This window comes from Eschrichtius robustus, chromosome 9 (genome assembly GCF_028021215.1).
Source record: "Eschrichtius robustus isolate mEscRob2 chromosome 9, mEscRob2.pri, whole genome shotgun sequence".
NCBI classification, from domain to species: Eukaryota; Metazoa; Chordata; class Mammalia; order Artiodactyla; family Eschrichtiidae; genus Eschrichtius; species Eschrichtius robustus.
In genome coordinates, this window is record NC_090832.1 from 19,684,007 (window position 1) to 19,702,921 (window position 18,915).

The following is an 18,915-nucleotide window of genomic DNA, read 5'->3' on the forward strand; positions in this document are numbered from 1 at the left end:
TCACTGTTAGTACTACACACACTTTAACAATGGCTTTGGACATTGTGATTCATTCTGAAATAGTGACTTTGACCTTAATATTTTCATTTTGTCAGGAGGAGGAAAAGCAATCCTCAGACAGATTGGTAGTAAGGAAAATGGAAACAAAAAGTCACTTTTGGCAAAAAGTCATCTTTGGCAAGCCTCAATCACACTGAGTGGCTATCAACTTCACTTCCACAGAGCAGGCAAATATAAGTAGAATATGGAATAAACTTCTCAAGCAATTTTATTAATGATCTTTCTATTAAGGAGTGCTGGGTCTGAATGATGCTTGTTGTTGATATACACTGCCCTGTGTCATCAAGTAATTACACACCACTTGCCTTCATTTTTCCCATGGCAACCTAGAAAGTTTGGTGAAAATTTGTTCATTTTTATTTGATAGACAACATGCCTTAGTAATAAGAGGAAATAGCCTAGACAGAGAATCCAGAGGAATTCTAGATTCTCTTGTTCTCTGAGAGCTAAACTGTGGCAAATCACCAAATTTCTCTGAGTCACAGATTCCTCTTTAAATGAAAAATTTAAATATCTCATATTATCATTTTAGGATCAAATGGAAAAACGAACATGAAAGGGCTTTGCAAAACAAAGTTCTACTCCTAAATCATCAGTCATGTTTTTCTGCCTCCAAAGGGAGTTAAATTTACATTTACTCCCTCTCAACCATTCCTCCTCCTTGAGAACAACTTATAAAATTCTTTTCTAAAATTGATGACCTGAGTTAGGGGCAAGGTTAGAATAAAGCTACTGTCCCCAAAAGGAACTGGATCTATAGCTTTGGCCTAGTGGACCACACAAGGAAGCAAGCGGTCTGACTTCAGCTACATTTACAGTTTCAAGAAGAAGCAGTTGAACTCTATGTACACTGAGTGGTTCCCTGATTGGTTGATGTCTGATCAACTGATTCCCACTTGAGGAATGCTATTAGATCTTTAGCATCTAATGGGTGGGTGAACTGAGTGTTGTCAGGGGTGAACAGCTATTTCACAGCTGGGAGCTTCCAGAATGCTAAGGTGCAAAAATGAGCATTAGCTCTGGTGATTCTAATATGAAAAAACATTACTCCATAGAGAACTTTTCAAAGACTACACAGGGCACTTTGCAAATACAGGATTGAACACACCATTGGAAAATTCAAGAGGAAGAATTTTCTTTAATTGTAAGCACAGGATACTGTATAGAACTCCATCTCTGTAGGTGAAATTACATCTCCAGACACACAACTGGATCTATAATTTAATATTTTGTACAAGATAACAATAACGTCTGTAGAGATTAATTACCCTGATCAAGCTGAACAAAGATGAAATGATGCTGTGCTTATTTTTAAATATTTCTGCCTGGTACCAGCTGAACTCCGTCAAATTATGAGCTTAATTTTCTGCTCCAATGGTGAAATGTGACATAAAACTATCAAAGATAACCTTTTACAGCACAATAAACGTTTAAATACGGAGTTTCAAATTACACTTCCAAAAGAAAGGCTCCATTATGTCTTGTATCAATACTTAGTAAAAGGATCAGTTCTCCAACGAAGAGGGACTCTGCTTGCCTACTGCTCCAGCACTAGCACTTCTTTTTCAACTTGCCTTATGAAGACTTGGATAAGGTCACTGATTTCCACTGAATTCTACGTGGTTTCGTTTATTCAAATGGCTTCTCTTAGGCTATTTTAGAGGTCTAAAGAATATGGACCACTCTGGACTATCTCCGCAGCTAACGGATGCTCCCATAGGCAAGAACTTACTTTTGTCCTTCTGTGATCACACAGGCCAAGACGCCACTCCACAGCATAATGCTGAGTCCTTATTAGGTACTCAATCATTGAGTGCCCCATGTTCCTGAGGGTTATTTTTCAGGCTCTTGGCCCCGAAGCCTCTCAGTTATGCCAGTTATCTAGGCATAAGCCTACCTCCAAGAAAAGCGGCTACCACTCAGTGAAGAGAAGGAAAAAGACTAAGATATTGGAAGGCCAGCTTCAGCACAATACGTGTAGTTTTTTCATCTTAAAATATTTACTCACATCTCCCTGGAAAGTCTTTTAAAATCACTTTTCTGAGGGAGATAAGCTTCATCCGTAACTAATTAGTGGCTGCTTTCTGGAAACAATTTAAAAGGTGCATTTGCAGAATTCTCTTCTGTCTTTTTATTAAAGCCACAACTCTTACATCTATCACTCGCTTCAAGCTGGTCCCATTCCCTTCCGCAGGGAGCCTCGCCCCTTCAGCCGGGAACCCCGCTCACTTCTAAATCCGCTTAGAGCCCCGCCTCCTCCTTAGAGGTTCCAGCCAATCCTGTATTCTCCAATGTCTTGGTGTCGAGCTATCGCGAGACTTCAACCGTGTCTTTCGAGAGTCTCTAACCGTGTGGACTTGCGCAGAAGACACTCATGAAGCCACTGCCGGACAAAGGGGGCGGGGCGCTCCTACGTGCGCGTTCACCTTGACCGCACGCTCCAGCGCGCCCGGCACCTAGGAGCTGTGGTTTCTGGGCCCCCCCAGGAACCGCAACACACGCCAGCCTAAATCGCGCGTGCCCACCTCAGGCGGATGTTCGCTGGGTGGCGAATGCGTGCCCGGGACCTGCGGGGGCATTAGAGGGCCCCGGGCCTTGGTGCAGAGAAGCTCTAGGGGCTTGGAGAACGAGTCTAGGTAGGCGCTTGGGTGATGGAGGGTCAGGGGTCAGAGGTCGGGGACGGAAGGTGTCTCTGCACAGAGACGGAGGTCCCAGGGAGGGAGGACTCTGTTGTTCTGGAGTCCGGGAAACTAAAAGGCTGAGAGGGAGCCGCAGCGCGAGTCCCCCCCCCGACCCTTCCCCATCCCAGACGTGTGGGCCCGTGGACCGCCGCGGCTCCCCCGGGACGAGGTGGGGCCGTGGGAAAGGAGGCTGTGCTTCTCCCCGGGGGCTGGGGCCTGCAGTGTCTTGTTCGAGCGCCCCGGGGGCTGTGATCGCGCTCCTCCGCCTCGCGGCAGCTTGTTTGCCCGGCCTGCTGGGAGCGATCGGCGCTGACAGCCCTCCTCAGACTCCTCGAACCGCTTTTGAGTCTTTCGGAAGAAAACTGAGTGGGTATCACTATTCGCCGCAGATATGCCCCTGGAGACTTGGAACTGGGCAGCTGCCTAGCTTCTTGGTGGGCGGAGTTGTAATGTAGTAAAGGGGAGGCCGAGGCCAAGTTAGTCTGAAAGTTCTCAGTTGCCTCTGGAGTCATATTAATTACATTCGCATTCAAAACCACCAGTGCACGTTGTACACTTTGACTCCGTGGTAGTTGCTAGTTTCCAGAACCAAGATGTGTTTTCTGATGATTGACGGTCACTGTCAGATAAACAGTATTATTAAATAATGGCCATTAAGCTTGTGTCTTTTTTCTAAGTGACTTGACATTAGCCATGAGGTAAAAATCCTAGATGTTTGGTGTTTTGCTACTTGTGTTTAAATTAACTTGTGGCTTTAACGGAACAAAAAAATAATAATTTTAAAGTCATTAAAGCTATTTTTTACTATTCGGTTGGGTGATAGCAAGAATGATGAAACTCCCATGAATTGAAATGATCCATAGTATCTGTACTGTCACCAAAAAGACTAGTTGATTTATGATCAGTAATCATGCTGGAAGTAGTGTGGTAGTGAACAGTTGTGGGATAAGTGTTCCTGTACTGCAAAAGCTGGCACTTCCTGGAGTTTACAAGGTCCACTTAGCCAATAAGCTGGCAGTTGAGAATAAAATAGTTTAGTTTTGAAGGATGCTATATATATGTATATATATCCTCTTCTTGTCCAGCCTAAAGAACTGTACTTACAGGATTATTAAAACAAATCTTTTACTAAGAGTTCAGGCTAGAAAGATTCGGGGGAAACAATCTGCTGGTGAAAAATCTTATGAGGGCATTTTCTAAGTATCTGTGACTAACATATGTTCTAGAGTTCAGTAGATGAAAATACTCTCAGCCTACTGGGATTATCACTGCAGAAGAAGATTGTGGTAATGCTAGGTCACTGAGAACTTTTCAGTTATCAGTAGTGATTGGGCTTCACTTGCATAAGGCTAACCTTGGACAGCAATATCTCAAATGTGTATACTTTTTGTTCCCCTAATAGCCTAAACCCAGGCCTGCCATGGATTTGTGGTAATTCAGGATTGGTATGTGTCTTTTAATGAAGAGCTAATAATTTGGAGAGGAAAGAACCTGAATAAGTTTAATTGATATCCATTTGTTGTATTGTCTTAGTAACTTAACATTTTATGTTTACTCTTCTAGCAATCTATCTTTGTTTTCTGTTAAAGATACAGGTCAGTCAGTTTTCTCTGTCTCATTCTGGGCCAGAAATAGTAAGGAGTAGTTTCACAGTACCTATAGTCTTTTAGAATATGGTTAAGAGAGATTTTTTCCAAAAAGAAATATGAGTAAAGTACTATACTAGGTCCTTAAAAAGAGAGAGGGTATTCAGGGAATTAGAGATCTTTGGTTCACACTACGTTGTATATCATTTCCATCCTGACACTGACCTGGCATTGGGAGTACAATGCTGAATAGGATACTATTCCTGCCCAGCTTTCAAGCAGTTCAAAGTCAAACAGTTAAGAACACTGTGGCAGATGGGATCAAGGAGGAGAGGCCCTTAACTCAGCATACCTGGTCATGGGTGGGGAGGTTAGGACAGCGATAGGCAGAAAAGCATGAAAGGGCATTTCAAGCAAAAGGCTTTTTACATCTAAGTGAGGGACAGTAAAAATGTGGTCCATATAGAAAGCTGCGTATAATCATGTTATACCCAAACACTGATATTTAGCGGGGAGGAAGAAGAAGCAGAATCATCAAAGATGAGATTCATCTGGTATGAAGAAAACAAGGAGAAAGATTTAGAATTGGAAAATGATTGGAGATATATGGAATTTTACCAGTACTTGACTTATTAGCTACCAGTTAACATTATGGTTATAAGTAGCTTTGATCAAATATTATCTTCTTTGGTTCAAGAGTTATCCCTAGATAAGGATCTGCTAGAAAAAGAGTCAACCAAAAGAGGATGGTGGGGTGGAGGGAAGGCAGATCATGAATGTTTGCTCAGTAGAGAACTGAACAAAACGAGAGCCTTGCTAGAAACCCTGGTCTTTATTTTTCTTCAGCTTATCATTGTAATTGACAAATACTTCTATAATATTAGAAGAATCAGATTGGAAGCAAACATCTGAAAGAATGTGCAAATTTTCGTGGTATATATCACTTAAAAGATACTGGATGAGCCTTATCAGAGAAAAGAACAGAGAGTTGAAGGAATGTGTTCTGATTCAATAATATCTCTATTACAAGACTGTTGTAAGAGAAAGGGCACATGTTAACCTCTCTTCGCAATTGATTCGCTCAAAATGGTCATGGATTACTAGAGATGCAGCACCAGTTGAGCAGACATTTCCCATCTATACTATACTTTGGAAAGAAAGAAGTGGATTTTAGTAGGCAGCTGGCTAACAATAACGAGGTTTCTCAAACCTGGCTGCATGCTGGAATCACCTAGGGAGCCTAAAAAATAATGGAGGTAGTGCCTGGGCCCTGCCCCAGAGATTATAATTTAATTGGCTGGGGTAGTACCAGGCATCAGGATTTTTAAAATTTCCTCCAGGTGATTCTAATGTAAGTCAAATTTGAAACACGCTGATCTATAGTCCCCCATCCTGCCACTGTAAAGTTTGGTTCTTATAAAATATAGTTTATAGTGTTCTCAGGGTGATGATAATAGCAACTACCACTTACTGAATATATGCTAAATTTCTGTTGCTGTGCTCTTGTACATACACAGAGGCTAGATAATTTGTACGTGCCAAGGCTGGAATTAGAATCTATTGATAGGACTTCAAAGCCCACATTCTCTCCTGTAAACCAGATTGCTTTGCAGATGTGAGACACTTTAGCCAGTTGCTTTGGGGGCTTTTAGAGTTAATGATTCCATAATTACCATGTTACTAATATTACTGTGATGGGTGTGATAGATTGTGTAACTGGCCCAGTTCCCTCCCCATCCCCTACCTCATATCCACGCTCTTTGCCATGAGCGGTTCCACCCATAAAGAAGTGTAATATATGTCCCCACCTCTTGACTTTGAGTCCATCCATGTGACTCGCTTTGGCCTGTGGAACCTTAGTGGTTTCACCCTGACCAAATACAGAAGAATACCTGTTTGGTTGGATTGGTACTCTTACACCTCAGTCACTGCCATAAGAACATTCCTGGGTTTTTTTTTCTGGTCCCAGGAGAAGGATGAGGACTACATTAAGCAGAGCCGGTCCGCTTCTCCCGAAACCTAGCCTAGCTCAGCCAGCCCTCAGCTAACCTGCACATCTGTGAGAATAAATGACTGCTGTCTCAAGGCAGAGCTTTGGGTGGCGCGTTATACAGCATATTTATGACAGTAGCTAACTGATAAACTGGAATAACCTAACTTCAGCAGAGTGACCCAATTCCAGTATTCCAGCCTGTGCTCTGAGGAGAACCGGACACAGATAAGCACTTAGGTTATTAAGAGCTCCCTATATGATTCTGATCTCTTATCCAAGATAATAGAGGCGATAAGATGCTTGAGAAGTAGTTAACTATAGTCAGAGATAGATCACCACCTGCATATTCATAAACCAAGCACTGGTTGAGGGAGTGGAATTCTCATGATTGACTTAGACCAGCAATGTTTGATAGACATTTTGCAATTATGAGAATGTTCTATATATTTACACTGTCCAGTACAGTAGCCACTAGTCACATATGGCTTTTGAGCTCTTGAAGTGTGGTTAGTGAGAATGAAGAGCTGAGTTCAAATCTTTTTTTAGCTTAAAGTTAAATAGCCACAGGAAGCTAGTGGCATCCTTATTGGACTGCACAAACAACTTCCTTGAGACTACGGAGGAAACCACTCTTCTTTTAAGTCACAAGGCCAACGTGTTCCTAAATAAGAAAAAGGTTCTGTCAACAAGGAAATGAGGTAGATCTTAGGTAGATAAGTAATATTATTTGTTTCTTTTATGGTTATTGTTCTATTCAGATCTTCTGTTTATTGGACCAGTTTTATTCATTACATTTTGTTAGTAAATTACACATTTTATCTAGATTTTTCAAGTTTATTAGAATAAAGCTATTCTTAATATTCTCTTACAGTTTTTAAATCACTTCTGCACCTACTTTTTGTCTTTGCTTTTTAAATTAGTTTATTTATTTATTTATTTATTTATTTATTTATTTATTTTTGGCCGCGTTGGGTCTTCCTTGCAGTGCGTGGGCTTTCTCTAGTTGCGGCGAACGGGGGCTACTCTTCGTTGCCGTGCGCGGGCTTCTCATTGTGGTGGCTTCTCTTGTTGCGGAGCACGGGCTCTAGGCACACGGGCTTCAATAGTTGTGGCTCGCGGGCTCTAGAGCGGAGGCTCAGTAGTTGTGACGCACGGGCTTAGTTGCTCCGCGGCATGTGGGATCTTCCCGGGCCAGGAATCGAACCCGTGTCCCCTGCATTGGCGGGCGGATTCTAAACCACTGCACCACCAGGGAAGTCCTGCTTTTTAAATTAGTTTTATTAAGGTAAATTACATGCAATAAAATTCAACAATTTTACATATACAGTTTGATGAATTTTGACAAATGTGTACAATCATGTGATCACCAGTAGGACATTTCTGTCACCCCAAAGGTTTCCCTTCTGCTTCTTTGCTGTCAGTCACCTCTTACCACTTCCTGGCCCCTGGTAACCACTAATCTGCTTTCTGTCACTAGATTTTTACTTTTTCTAGAATTTCATATAAATGGAATCATACACTGTGTAGTCTTTCACTTCTGGCTTCCTTCACTTAGTATAATGTGTTAAAAATTCATCCATGTTGTTATATGTATCAATAGTTTATCATGAGTAGTATTCCATTTGTTTATCCATTCATCAGGTGATGGACATTTGGGTTGTTTCCAGTTGTAGGCTTTTATTAATAAAACTGCTATTTAAAAATTCAAGTTTAAGTCTTTTTTATGATTCTGTGTTTTTATTTCTCTTAGGTAAATGCCTATGAGTGGGATTAATAGCTGCACAGAAAATGTATATTCAATTTTGTAAGAAATTGACAGACTTTTCCTGTTGGAATGCTGGAGAGTTCAGTTCTAGTTCTTCTACATCCTCAGTCTTTTAAATTTTAATCATTCTACTGGATATGTAGTTTCTCATTGTGGTTTATGGGTTGACTTTGAAATGCCTTAATGACTGATGATGGTGAAGATATTTTCATGTGCTTACAGTATTTGCAACGTATAGATCCTCTTTGGTGAAACGACTGTTCAAAATTTGTGTCCATTTTTTTAATAAGGTTGTTTTTCTTACTATTGATTTGCAAGAGTTGTTTATATATTCCACATAGAAATCTTTCATCAGGTATTTGTTTTACTAATATTGTTTCCCATCCGCAGCTTCCCCTGTCATTTTCATAACAATATCTTTTGAAGAGCCAAAGTATTTAATTTCATTAAAGCCTAATTTATCATTTTCTTATAGTCTCTGCTTCTTGTGTCCTATTTAAATTTTTTTTTTTTTTTTTTTTTTTGGCCTAATCCACTGTCACTTAGATTTTCTCTTCAGTTTTCTTCAGGAAGCCTTACAGTTTTAGCTTTTATATTTCAGTTTATGATCCATTTCAAGTTAGCTTTTATGTGTGTGGGGAGGTAAAAATCAAGGTCCTCTTTTTTTTTTGCATAGAGGTATCTATTAAAAGGGATATTCTTTCCCCATTAATTGCCTTTGAATTTCTTTCAAAAATCAATTGACCATGCTATGTGGGTCTATTACAGGACACTTTATTTTGTTCCATTGGTCTATATGTCTATCTTTATATCATTACCACACTGTTTTGATTACTGTCAGTGTAAGTCCTGGAGTCATTGTTAAATCTTTCAACTTTACTCTTCTTTTTCAAAATTATTTTGACTCTTCTAGTTCTAGGGAATCAGCTTGTCAGTTTCTACAAAAAAAAGAAAAGAAAAAAAAGGCCTGTTGGGATTTCGAATGAGATTACTTTGACTCTGTAGATCAATATCGAAGAATTGACATTTTGGCATCCTGAGTCTTCCAGTCCATAAACATAGTACATAGTATGTATATCTCTATGACTATACTACTAAGCTATTTTCTCTCTTTTTATGTAGACTTGACAATTTTCATAATAAAAAATTTTTAAAGTTATCTTTTAAAGAATGTAAAAACAAGAGAAAAAGACATATTTATGCACATATTTTTCATTCACAATGCTTTTTATTCCATTGTGTAGGTCCAAATTTCCATCTAATATCATTTTCCTTCGTGAGGACTTCCTTTAACATTTCTTGTAAATGTGGGTCTGCAAGTGAATTCTCTTGGCTTTTGTCATTTTTTTCACCTTCATTTCTTTAAAGATACGTCAGCCCTCCATGTCTGCAGATTCTGCATCCACAGATTCAGCCAACTGTGGATCGAAAATATCCAGTAATATAATCTGCTTTCCTAAAATTGCCAGTCAGTTTTTTTAATAGCCACCTTTTTGTGTTATGACTTCCTGATTCTGTTTCATGAAAACAATATGTTATCTCCCTGAGGATATAATGATGTTGACTGTTTTATAAAGTTCTTATTCAGATTGCTCCATCTGTTTGGGTGAAAGTTTCTTTGTTCATTTATTCTCCTGTTGGAGATCCCTTCATGTTTGTTGATTGTGAACTCATCTTTGAGGTTCAGATTCCCCACTTTACCTTTCATTGTCTCTGCTTGTACAGTTTGCTTAAGGGGAGGCTCAGAGCAGATGTAAGACTTGTTTTCTGTTGTATTCAGTGAGAATGGGAGGTTGGTGAGACCTCCATATAGGCAGAGTCCATTGCCATCCTTTTTTCTTTAGTCAGTGGCAAAGGACATCTTTCCGGTTTAGGCACCACTCTCACCAGAAAACAGATAACCCCATCACAGCTACCTTGCCTTTGGGAGAAATAGGGCAGGTAAGGGCCTGTGGGTTCCCACTTTATTGTTCTACTATTATCTGTGCTGTAGCCCTGGACTCGCTTTGGTTTCCACTACCAGGTCCCCCACCACTGAGCATGGCAGCCCTCTTGATGATGCTCCCATCTTTTGTGCTAATACATTCACGCTGTCACTCAGCTTTCCGGTCTGATTCCCTCTGTATCATTCTTTAGGAATACCTCAAAGTTTCTGGTCAGCTGAGATTTCCCCTTGTTTTGTATTATCTTAAACAGGGCTAGATTTGGAGCAGAGTAATTAAGGATGGGGAGTTAGTGGAGCTGGAGGGATATAGACTGCTCTGTGTGCTCAGTTTGTCATCTGTACTGAATTAAAGACCATGGTTTGATCTATACTTCTTTTATATCCTCTCTTCAAATACAGCACGGTGTTGAATACTTACTGGGGACTCAGCGAATACCTGACTGGATTTTATTTAAAAGTGGAATTACTGAGAATATTTCTTTTTTTTGTTTTTCTATATATGTTATATATATATTTTTAACATCTTTATTGGAGTATAATTGCTTTACAATGGTGTGTTAGTTTCTGCTTTATAACAAAGTGAATCAGCTATACATATACATATATCCCCATATGTCCTCCCTCTTGCATCTCCCTCCCATCCTCCCTATCCCACCCCTCGAGGTGGTCACAAAGCACCGAGCTGATCTCCCTGTGCTATGCGGCTGCTTCCCACTAGCTATCTATTTTACATTTGGTAGTGTATATATGTCCATGACACTCTCACTTCGTCCCAGCTTATCCTTCCCCCTCCCCATTTCCTCAAGTCCATTCTCTATGTCTGCGTCTTTATTCCTGTCCTGCCCCTAGGTTCTTCAGAACCATTTTTTTTTTTTGATTCCATATGTATGTGTTACCATACGGTATTTGTTTTTCTCTTTCTGACTTAACTTCACTCTGTATGACAGACTCTAGGTCCATCCACCTCACTACAAATAACACAGTTTTGTTTCTTTTTATGGCTGAGTAATATTCCGTTGTATATATGTGCCACATCTTCTTTATCCATTCATCTGTTGATGAACACTTAGGTTGCTTCCATGTCCTGGCTATTGTAAATAGAGCTGCAATGAACATTGTGGTACATGACTTTTTTTGAATTACGGTTTTCTCAGGGTGTATGCCCAGTAGTGGGATTGCTAGGTTGTATGGTAGTTCTATTTTTAGTTTTTTAAGGAACCTCCATACTGTTCTCCATACTGGCTGTATCAATTTACATTCCCACTAACAGTGCAAGAGGGTTCCCTTTTCTGAGAATATTTCTTAAACTGCACTTGAAGACAAATTTTGTTTATACATCCTTTTTTTTTCCCCCCAGCTCCATGGTTGGAATAAATTGGAATAGGCACCAACCATCATTATGACTTTGTGATTTAACTTCTCTGAGTTGTTTTATGCTACGTATAGGAATTGGCTATTCTTTTGGGAAACGTAGTTTAGGGCCTACCTTATATAGACTGCTTTTAGCCCAGTTTCCTCTTTTGAGATGACAAAGCTTTCTTTTCTTTTTCCCTATATTTTTAAATTTTCTTCTTTTATTGTCTCTGCCTTATTTCCCCTGGTTGCCATCACCACCTTATTTCTTGCCCAGCTATCTCTCTTATTATTTTTATATGCTGATTCACAAAAAGAAATACATTTCTATGTTTTCATCTTCCTCTTTTGAAAAAGAAGATATATTTTTAGGGATTTTTAAGTTATGTAAGAGTCAAATGAAGTTTTGTTAACTCTTTGGGATTATAAAACAAAATTGAAATTCTGTGGTGATGATATGAATCCAAATGTTACTAAAAGTTTTCAAATAAGCATTTCCAGGGTATCTGAGAGATCTACCTTACTCTCATGCTGCTCCTTAAATGTATTTTTAGAACTTATTTTATTTTAAACAACAAATTATCTATATTAAATTTATCTGTAGAAGACCAATAAGACCATTAGAATTTATATGATACATGAGATTATAGTCAGTGTGTTCCAAAGCCGTATTTGACTTATTAAAAAAATTATCCATTACCTTATGTGTGTCTCTGAAGATTTCATGTTATGTGTGGGATTATTTTTCTATGCTGAATTTCTCATCTGGGAGTATTTTAATACTAAAATCCTCTCTTAGAATGCCTACTGTTGCGTTTGTCTTCTAGACTTCACATTTACCAAGATAACTTGAAAATGAGCAGCCGACGGAAACGTGCTCCTCCAGTGAGGGTAGATGAAGAGAAGCAACAGCAGCTTCGTTGGAATATGCATGAGGACAGAAGGAATGAACCTCTCACCTTAACTGATGACGAGCAGTGCTGCCCAGGCTTGGACTCCTCTTCTGCTCACTGCATCATCCTAGATGACAGTCTAAAGGAAGAAGTGGCTCACAAAGATAAGAAGAGGTGTTCAGAAGTGGTGAGCGTCTCAAAATCAGTTGAAGAAGAGACTGGTGGCATTTTTTCCCCTTTGTCTCTAAAGCTGAATATTGTGATTTCTCCCTATCACTTTGATAATTCTTGGAAAGCATTTCTAGGGGAATTAACTCTTCAGCTTCTTCCTGAACAGAGTTTAATTGAAAATTTTTCTGAAAGGAGTTTTACCCTGATGAGTTCAGAGTCGAGCTATCAGTTTGTGATCTATGTTCATTCAGAATGCGAAGATGTAGAGAAAAAAGAAAGAGGACTCAACGAGCCAATCAGTATTTGTGACAAAGGTATTCAAGTGGAATCATCCTTCAGTGGTGAAATGTTAGAAGATTTGGGGTGGCTGCAAAAGAAGAAAAGAATAAAACTTTACCAAAAACCAGAAGGAAATCACATTATCAAGGTATGCAATTTCTGTAGTGTCTTTTAAGGTTCTTCTGCATCAGACAGCCCATTTTGAAATTAACTTAGAAGGAAGGTCTGGAAAGCCAGCAATAAGCCTCTCATTATTAAGTGTCAAAGTACGCTTTATTTGGGACATTCAATAACTATAAAAAATGTATATTATAGCTAATCATTTTCAGGCTGCTCTTTTTTCAGGATCTTCCTGGTTCGCCCTTTCCAGTTCTACTCTCAGTGACTTGTTTTGGTCCTCATTATCTCTTTCTCTTCCTGCAGCAATCCTTTAATATTGCCTTTTCAACTCCTTCATTTCCTTTGTCTCTGGGCTGGTATGATATGAATGCAAATGGAATTCTAGTCTATTTACTGCCTCTAGAATTAATGATAATCTGGCATATAAGTCTCTCCTTTGATAGGCCTTTGTCTCCTTCTCCAGCCTCAACTCTTAATCACTCTGCTTTTTAGTTTGCCCCAGAAAGTGCAAATTAATTTGTTTCCTGCAGATACCCTGCTGTCTTTTTGCATCTCTGCTTTTGCTCTCACACTTCCCTCTGCCTGGGTTGTTCCTTCCACGTCCCTCCTAACTCCTGGTCATTGCTTAATGTTCAGCTCAGAGTTTACTTCACCTAAGGAGATCTTTTCTTAAACTCCATGGATGGTGTTCCATGCTCTTCCCCCATAATATCTAACACATATGCTTATTTTTGCCTTGGTCACTTGTAGTGTACTTACATTTTATATCTTTCCCCCTCACTAGACTATGAAGTTTATTGTCTTCACAGCCCAGTAAAATACCATGTACTAAACAGATTTTCAGTAAATGAATGAATAAATTTACCATTCATTTCAGTCTCTGCTATTCACTAGCCAAGTAACTTTTTGTGAATCATTTAAAGGCCCTAATTTCAGCTTCTTTTTGTACGAAATGTAAGTAGTACTCATTCTTTTTACCTCATACGGTTGTGTTGAGAATCAGGTGAGGTAATGTAAGTAAATGTACTTTGTAAACTATGAAGCAGGTTTATATGCCTTCATGCTAAAACTTGAAAAGAAATTCTAAAATGTTAAATTCACCTCTGTTCAGTTGAAAACTGTGTTACACATTTCTCACATTATAAAGCAATTATATCAGGCTTCCCTGGTGGCACAGTGGTTGAGAATCTGCCTGCCAATGCAGGGGACACGGGTTTGAGCCCTGGTCTGGGAAGATCCCACATGCCATGGGGCAACTGGGCCCGTGAACCACAACTACTGAGCCTGCACGTCTGGAGCCTGTGCTCCACAACAAGAGAGGCCACGACAGTGAGAGGCCCGTGCACCGCGATGAAGAGTGGCCCCTGCTCGCCGCAACTAGAGAAAGCCCTCACACAGAAACGAAGACCCAACACAGCCAAAAATAAATAAATTAAAATAAATAAATTTTTTTAAAAAAGGCAATTATATCGATAGCCCTATTTATAGTTTCAGAATTGACAGAAGGAAAGGAGAAAATTTAGAAGCATTAGATTGTAATTAATTCTTCCCTGTACAGTCTAACTATACAACCAAGCATTCCCTCTCTTTGCTGATAGTGAGTGCCAAAAACTGTGGCTCAGGGATAACAAGTATGTAAGAATTCATGGATTGTATGCCTGTGTTCTGTCCACTTCTCCCACCCACACACCAAATCTTGATCTGTTCTGTCTTCCCTAATCCCAATTTTTATAAACATTTAAACACTTTTTGCTGCTATAGCAAGCCATCTCTAGGTACAAAGCAGAGTATAAGTAGTGAAAAATAATCTTTGCCACTTATTCCTGTATAATGCTGGTTGATTCTTGTTCTTTAGTGAAAAAATATGAGAATCTCAGTGATTAGGGAATCAAGCTCAGGATAATACAGGAAAATGAAGGAAACTGTGTTTATTGATTATCTACCATTAGGAAGTTTTAAAATTGTACTAAGTGGGCTATCTCATATAGGCTTCTCCCCATTTGGGTCAGAATAAATCAATCATTTTGTTTGTTTATTTAGCTCTTAAATATCAATGCCAGTATTAAAATTCAAGTATTTTGACTACAAAACTTCATACTACATTGTTTCACTAGACTCAAGCTACATAACCTTAATCAAGGTCTGTTTTCCTATACATTTTAGTGTTTGATCTAGTAATAGGGATTCCCAAACCTAACCGTGCTTAAGAATCCTGTCATGTGCATCAGAATCTTCTGGGGGAATCTGCATTTTTAACCAGCTTCATTGAATATTCTGATGATCATCCAGTTGGGAAATCATTGACTTGATTGGTAGAATTAGTGTTCTCATCACAGTCTCCCAGGTTCAGTTCCAGTTAAGGAAATATTTTTTTTTTCTAGCTACTTAAATGGTGCATCACACATAGTAGGTACTGCATTTGTAGAATGAATTTGTTATTGAAAGTGAAAACATCTAAGGGAGATTTGGTAGGTATATATTTAGTGTTTGTGGGGTAAATACTGTGAATACCTTTAAAAATGATGATGTTAAAAAATGTTTTTCTTATGTCCTCAAAAATGGTATAGTACAATCAAAACTATTTTTATGTTGATTAATTCTATGTAGGTTGGAATTTATCTTTTGGAAGGTGGCCTAGCAAAACTAGATTTTCTGAGTGATGCAAACTCAAGAATGAAAAAGTTCAATCAACTCATGAAGAGAGTGATGGAAAAGTTATACAATTTTATTATTCCAGGTAATATTTAAAGTAAACTTTAAAATTGCTACTACTGAAGAACTGTGGGTTTTCCCCCAAATCCTATACATAACAACCAGAAAAACAGCTACTAAAACCATAGTAAAAATTAAACCTTCATAAAATTGCTATATGACAAAATTATACTTATCCGAAATGCCCCTACTTCTATAATTTTTGTCTTTATTTGCTTAATAATGTGCTTAGCTTATAGTAATTACTCAAGAAATGTTTATGGAGTCAATAGGCAGAATTTAAAGGGATCTGAGCTGATTGGAATTTTTGCATTATTCCTGTGCTTTTTTATTTTGTCATGGCCAGAGATTCTTGGCTGGCCTTTATTCCACCTCTCCTTTGCAGTCTGACAAATAATCTCAAGAGCCTGCTTCCCATAAAGACCAGTTAACTTTGCTACTGTTTCTTGGCAAGACGTTGCATCCTTGGTCAGGACTGCAGTTGCAGAGTTGTCTGCCGTTGGTTCCCAAGGGAGAGTGTGGATGGCTTGATGCAGCCCATCAACACTACTGGAAAAACGGCTCAGATTCTCCAAGTCCTGCTCATGGTGGGTCAGCCTTATTTCAGGTGCAAATTATAGAACATTTTTATACTGGAATATTTGGGAAATCAGTTTCTGAGCTTGGTTATTGAATTGTTTCTGCAGTACATTCTTTGCAAAGCTTCATAATAACTAATAATAGTAAATCATTTTGCATGTTAAAGACTTAAAAGGAGAAAAATCACTGGTTTTAAAATTGGAAGGAATGATTTTAGGTACACCTAGAATTTTTAAAGTTAGGATAAGAATTCCATTATTCTGCCTTTGAAAAATAATAAAATTTGAACTTTTCAAAGGAAAACTTAAAGGATTTTAAAGGAAAACTTCAAATTTAGTTATTAATACTAGAGTATACACCTATACTAACAGTCTGAAATAACCAAGCATGTAACTACACATTAATTGTAAACTTTTGAAAATCTTAATATGACATAATTTTTATTGAAAAAAGTAAATTATGTATTTTATGGTACAGTTTTTATTTGAGGGCATATGAGTGAGGCCTGTTCTATAAATGTGTGTAGGCCTATTTGAAACCTTTCAGTAATAAATCATTAGCTTTAGCTAATGGGGTTTGTAAATTTGTTCAAGAGTTTGGATTTTTTTTTTCATGTTGTAGGCATGAATCTTCTTCCACAGGGCAATTGTGCCCAACAAATGAGTCTGAAATTCTTACAAATTTGTATTGATGGTTTAAGCCCTTAATCTCCTAATTGGCTGCTGGTGCTGCTACCAAATACCTATCCTTTTTAGCATAAGAAATAGAATGGGAATCCTTGTCTTATTAGACATAGAAAAATTGTCTGCATATGGATTTTTTTTATGTTAAGATGTAAAAGTGAAATAAATTATCCTTTTACAAACTGCAAAAGATATTCACGTTCAGTTCCTCAGATGTTTATTAAACATCTACAGTGCGCAAGCACGTGCTAGCTGCTCTGAGGAGCTATAAAAACAAGACAGCCTTTGCTCTCAAAGAGCATTACAGTTCAGTGGGGAAGGGATGAATATGCACAAGTGATTGTATTACCAGACAGATTGCAATGTGTTACTATATCCAAAGTATAAGAGTATTGCATGAACACAGAGGAGAATATTAATTCTGATCAGGGAAAGCAAAAGAAAATGTCATGGAAAAAGTATCAGTTGAATTATCTTGAAGGATGGATGGGTAAATTTTTGATCAGTCAAAAAACATACTAAGCAAGGCCCCAGAGGTGGAAGAATGCATGGTATGTTCTTGGAATAAGAATTGCTTATAGTTATAAATGTGGATGGGGTTGTTTTGAGTACATTTGTTCTTGGATATACAGATGTGTTGGAAGAGGATGAGGAAGATTCAGAGAGTGAGCCAGAGGGACAGGACATTGATGAGCTCTATCACTTTGTGAAGCGAACACATCAGCAAGAAACTCCGTCCATCCAAGTGGATGTCCAGCATCCTGCACTGACTCCTGTGTTGAGACCATACCAAAGAGAGGCTGTCAATTGGATGCTACAACAAGAGCATTTCAAAAGCGCCCCTGCTAGTGGCAAGTATAAGATGCTTAAAGAAAGGCAAATTGATCAGAGGGATTATATGAGAGAGAGGGTAGGGGGAAATCGATCAGTAAACAAATCATATTGAAAACATAGGATAGAATGGGTGTTACTATGAACAAAATTATTTTCTAAGAAATCCTTCAAAATTGAAATCTAGAGAAATTCATTTTTGAGTTCCCTCATCCATAAAAGTTCAAACTGATTTTTCCAGCCAAAGTAAAGGCTGCCTTGATTGGAATTTTTAAAAACCAAGAGATTTTTTACATGCCTTTTCAACCAGGAATTGCTTTTGTAACCTGATCAGATGGAATCTTCCTAATATATGTAAAAGGCTTTACAATTTAATCATGAATGTTAGGGACAGAAAGCAAATTTACAAAAGTAGGAGACTTACGTGTGACTAATCTAATTTTCCTAGGTTTGCATTTATTTTCTTTACTCCACAAAATAAATAATAAAATGAAACACCATCTAGTAAGTGTTTTCATAAAAGTAGTAGATTTATGGGAGTCATTTGTGCACTTCTGTATCATTGTCTTTAAAGGCATGGACACAAGATGAGATTTTTACATGACTCTAGGAAGTAAAGTGTTAACTATTTCTCATTCTTCCTATATAGATTTATTTTAATCAGTGATGAATAGCTCTTATTTCTCCCACTTTTTTATCCAACAAACTTTATTTTTTTTAACTTTTTATTTTGGAAATATCAGTTCATAGCCAGTATTATTTCTTCTTCTTCCTCCTCCTCCAATATTTTGAATTATTTTGAAATAATAATCCCACATATTGTATCATTTCTTCTGTTAATATTTCAGTTTATTTCATTAAAAGATAAAGGAGCTTTTAAACAGATATAAATATATGTACAATGCATTTTAAAACCCAGTAATTCCTTAATATCACCAAATTTCTCTCTCTTCCTTCCCTCCTTTCTCTCTATTTCTGCCTCTTATAGTTTGTTCAAATCTGAAACCAAATAACATCCATATATTGGAATTAGTTGTTGTCTCTTAAGTTGCTTTTAGTCCATAGGTTTTATCTCCTCTCTCTTGTATTTTTTTCTTATATTTGTTTAAGAAATGGTTAGCTCTGTAGAGTTTACCACAGACTGGATTATTTTTTCTCCAAAATGAAATAATTTTTTTCAACTAAGGAATTTGATTAAGGTGTAACTTACATACAGTAAAATGCACAGACCTTAAGGGCACAGTTTGATAGGTTTTGATGAATC

General features: G+C 38.1%; 1 protein-coding gene across 4 annotated transcripts in view; it reads left to right on the plus strand.

Annotated features, from left to right (window-relative positions):
* The first annotated feature begins 2,468 nt into the window (after positions 1–2,468).
* The window catches only part of SHPRH (SNF2 histone linker PHD RING helicase), an 85,905-nt gene continuing 69,458 nt past the window's right edge, over positions 2,469–18,915 (plus strand). For 2 of the 4 annotated variants that reach the window (XM_068551094.1, XM_068551095.1), the window contains exons 1-4: positions 2,469–2,696; positions 12,211–12,874; positions 15,454–15,583; positions 17,453–17,671. In XM_068551094.1, coding sequence (XP_068407195.1) covers positions 12,239–12,874; positions 15,454–15,583; positions 17,453–17,671 — 985 coding nt within the window. In that variant the 5' untranslated portion in view covers positions 2,469–2,696; positions 12,211–12,238. Of the gene's footprint in view, positions 2,697–12,210; positions 12,875–15,453; positions 15,584–15,955; positions 16,166–17,452; positions 17,672–18,915 lie in introns of those variants that run through there. The other 2 variants (XM_068551097.1, XM_068551096.1) reach the window with 2 other exon arrangements.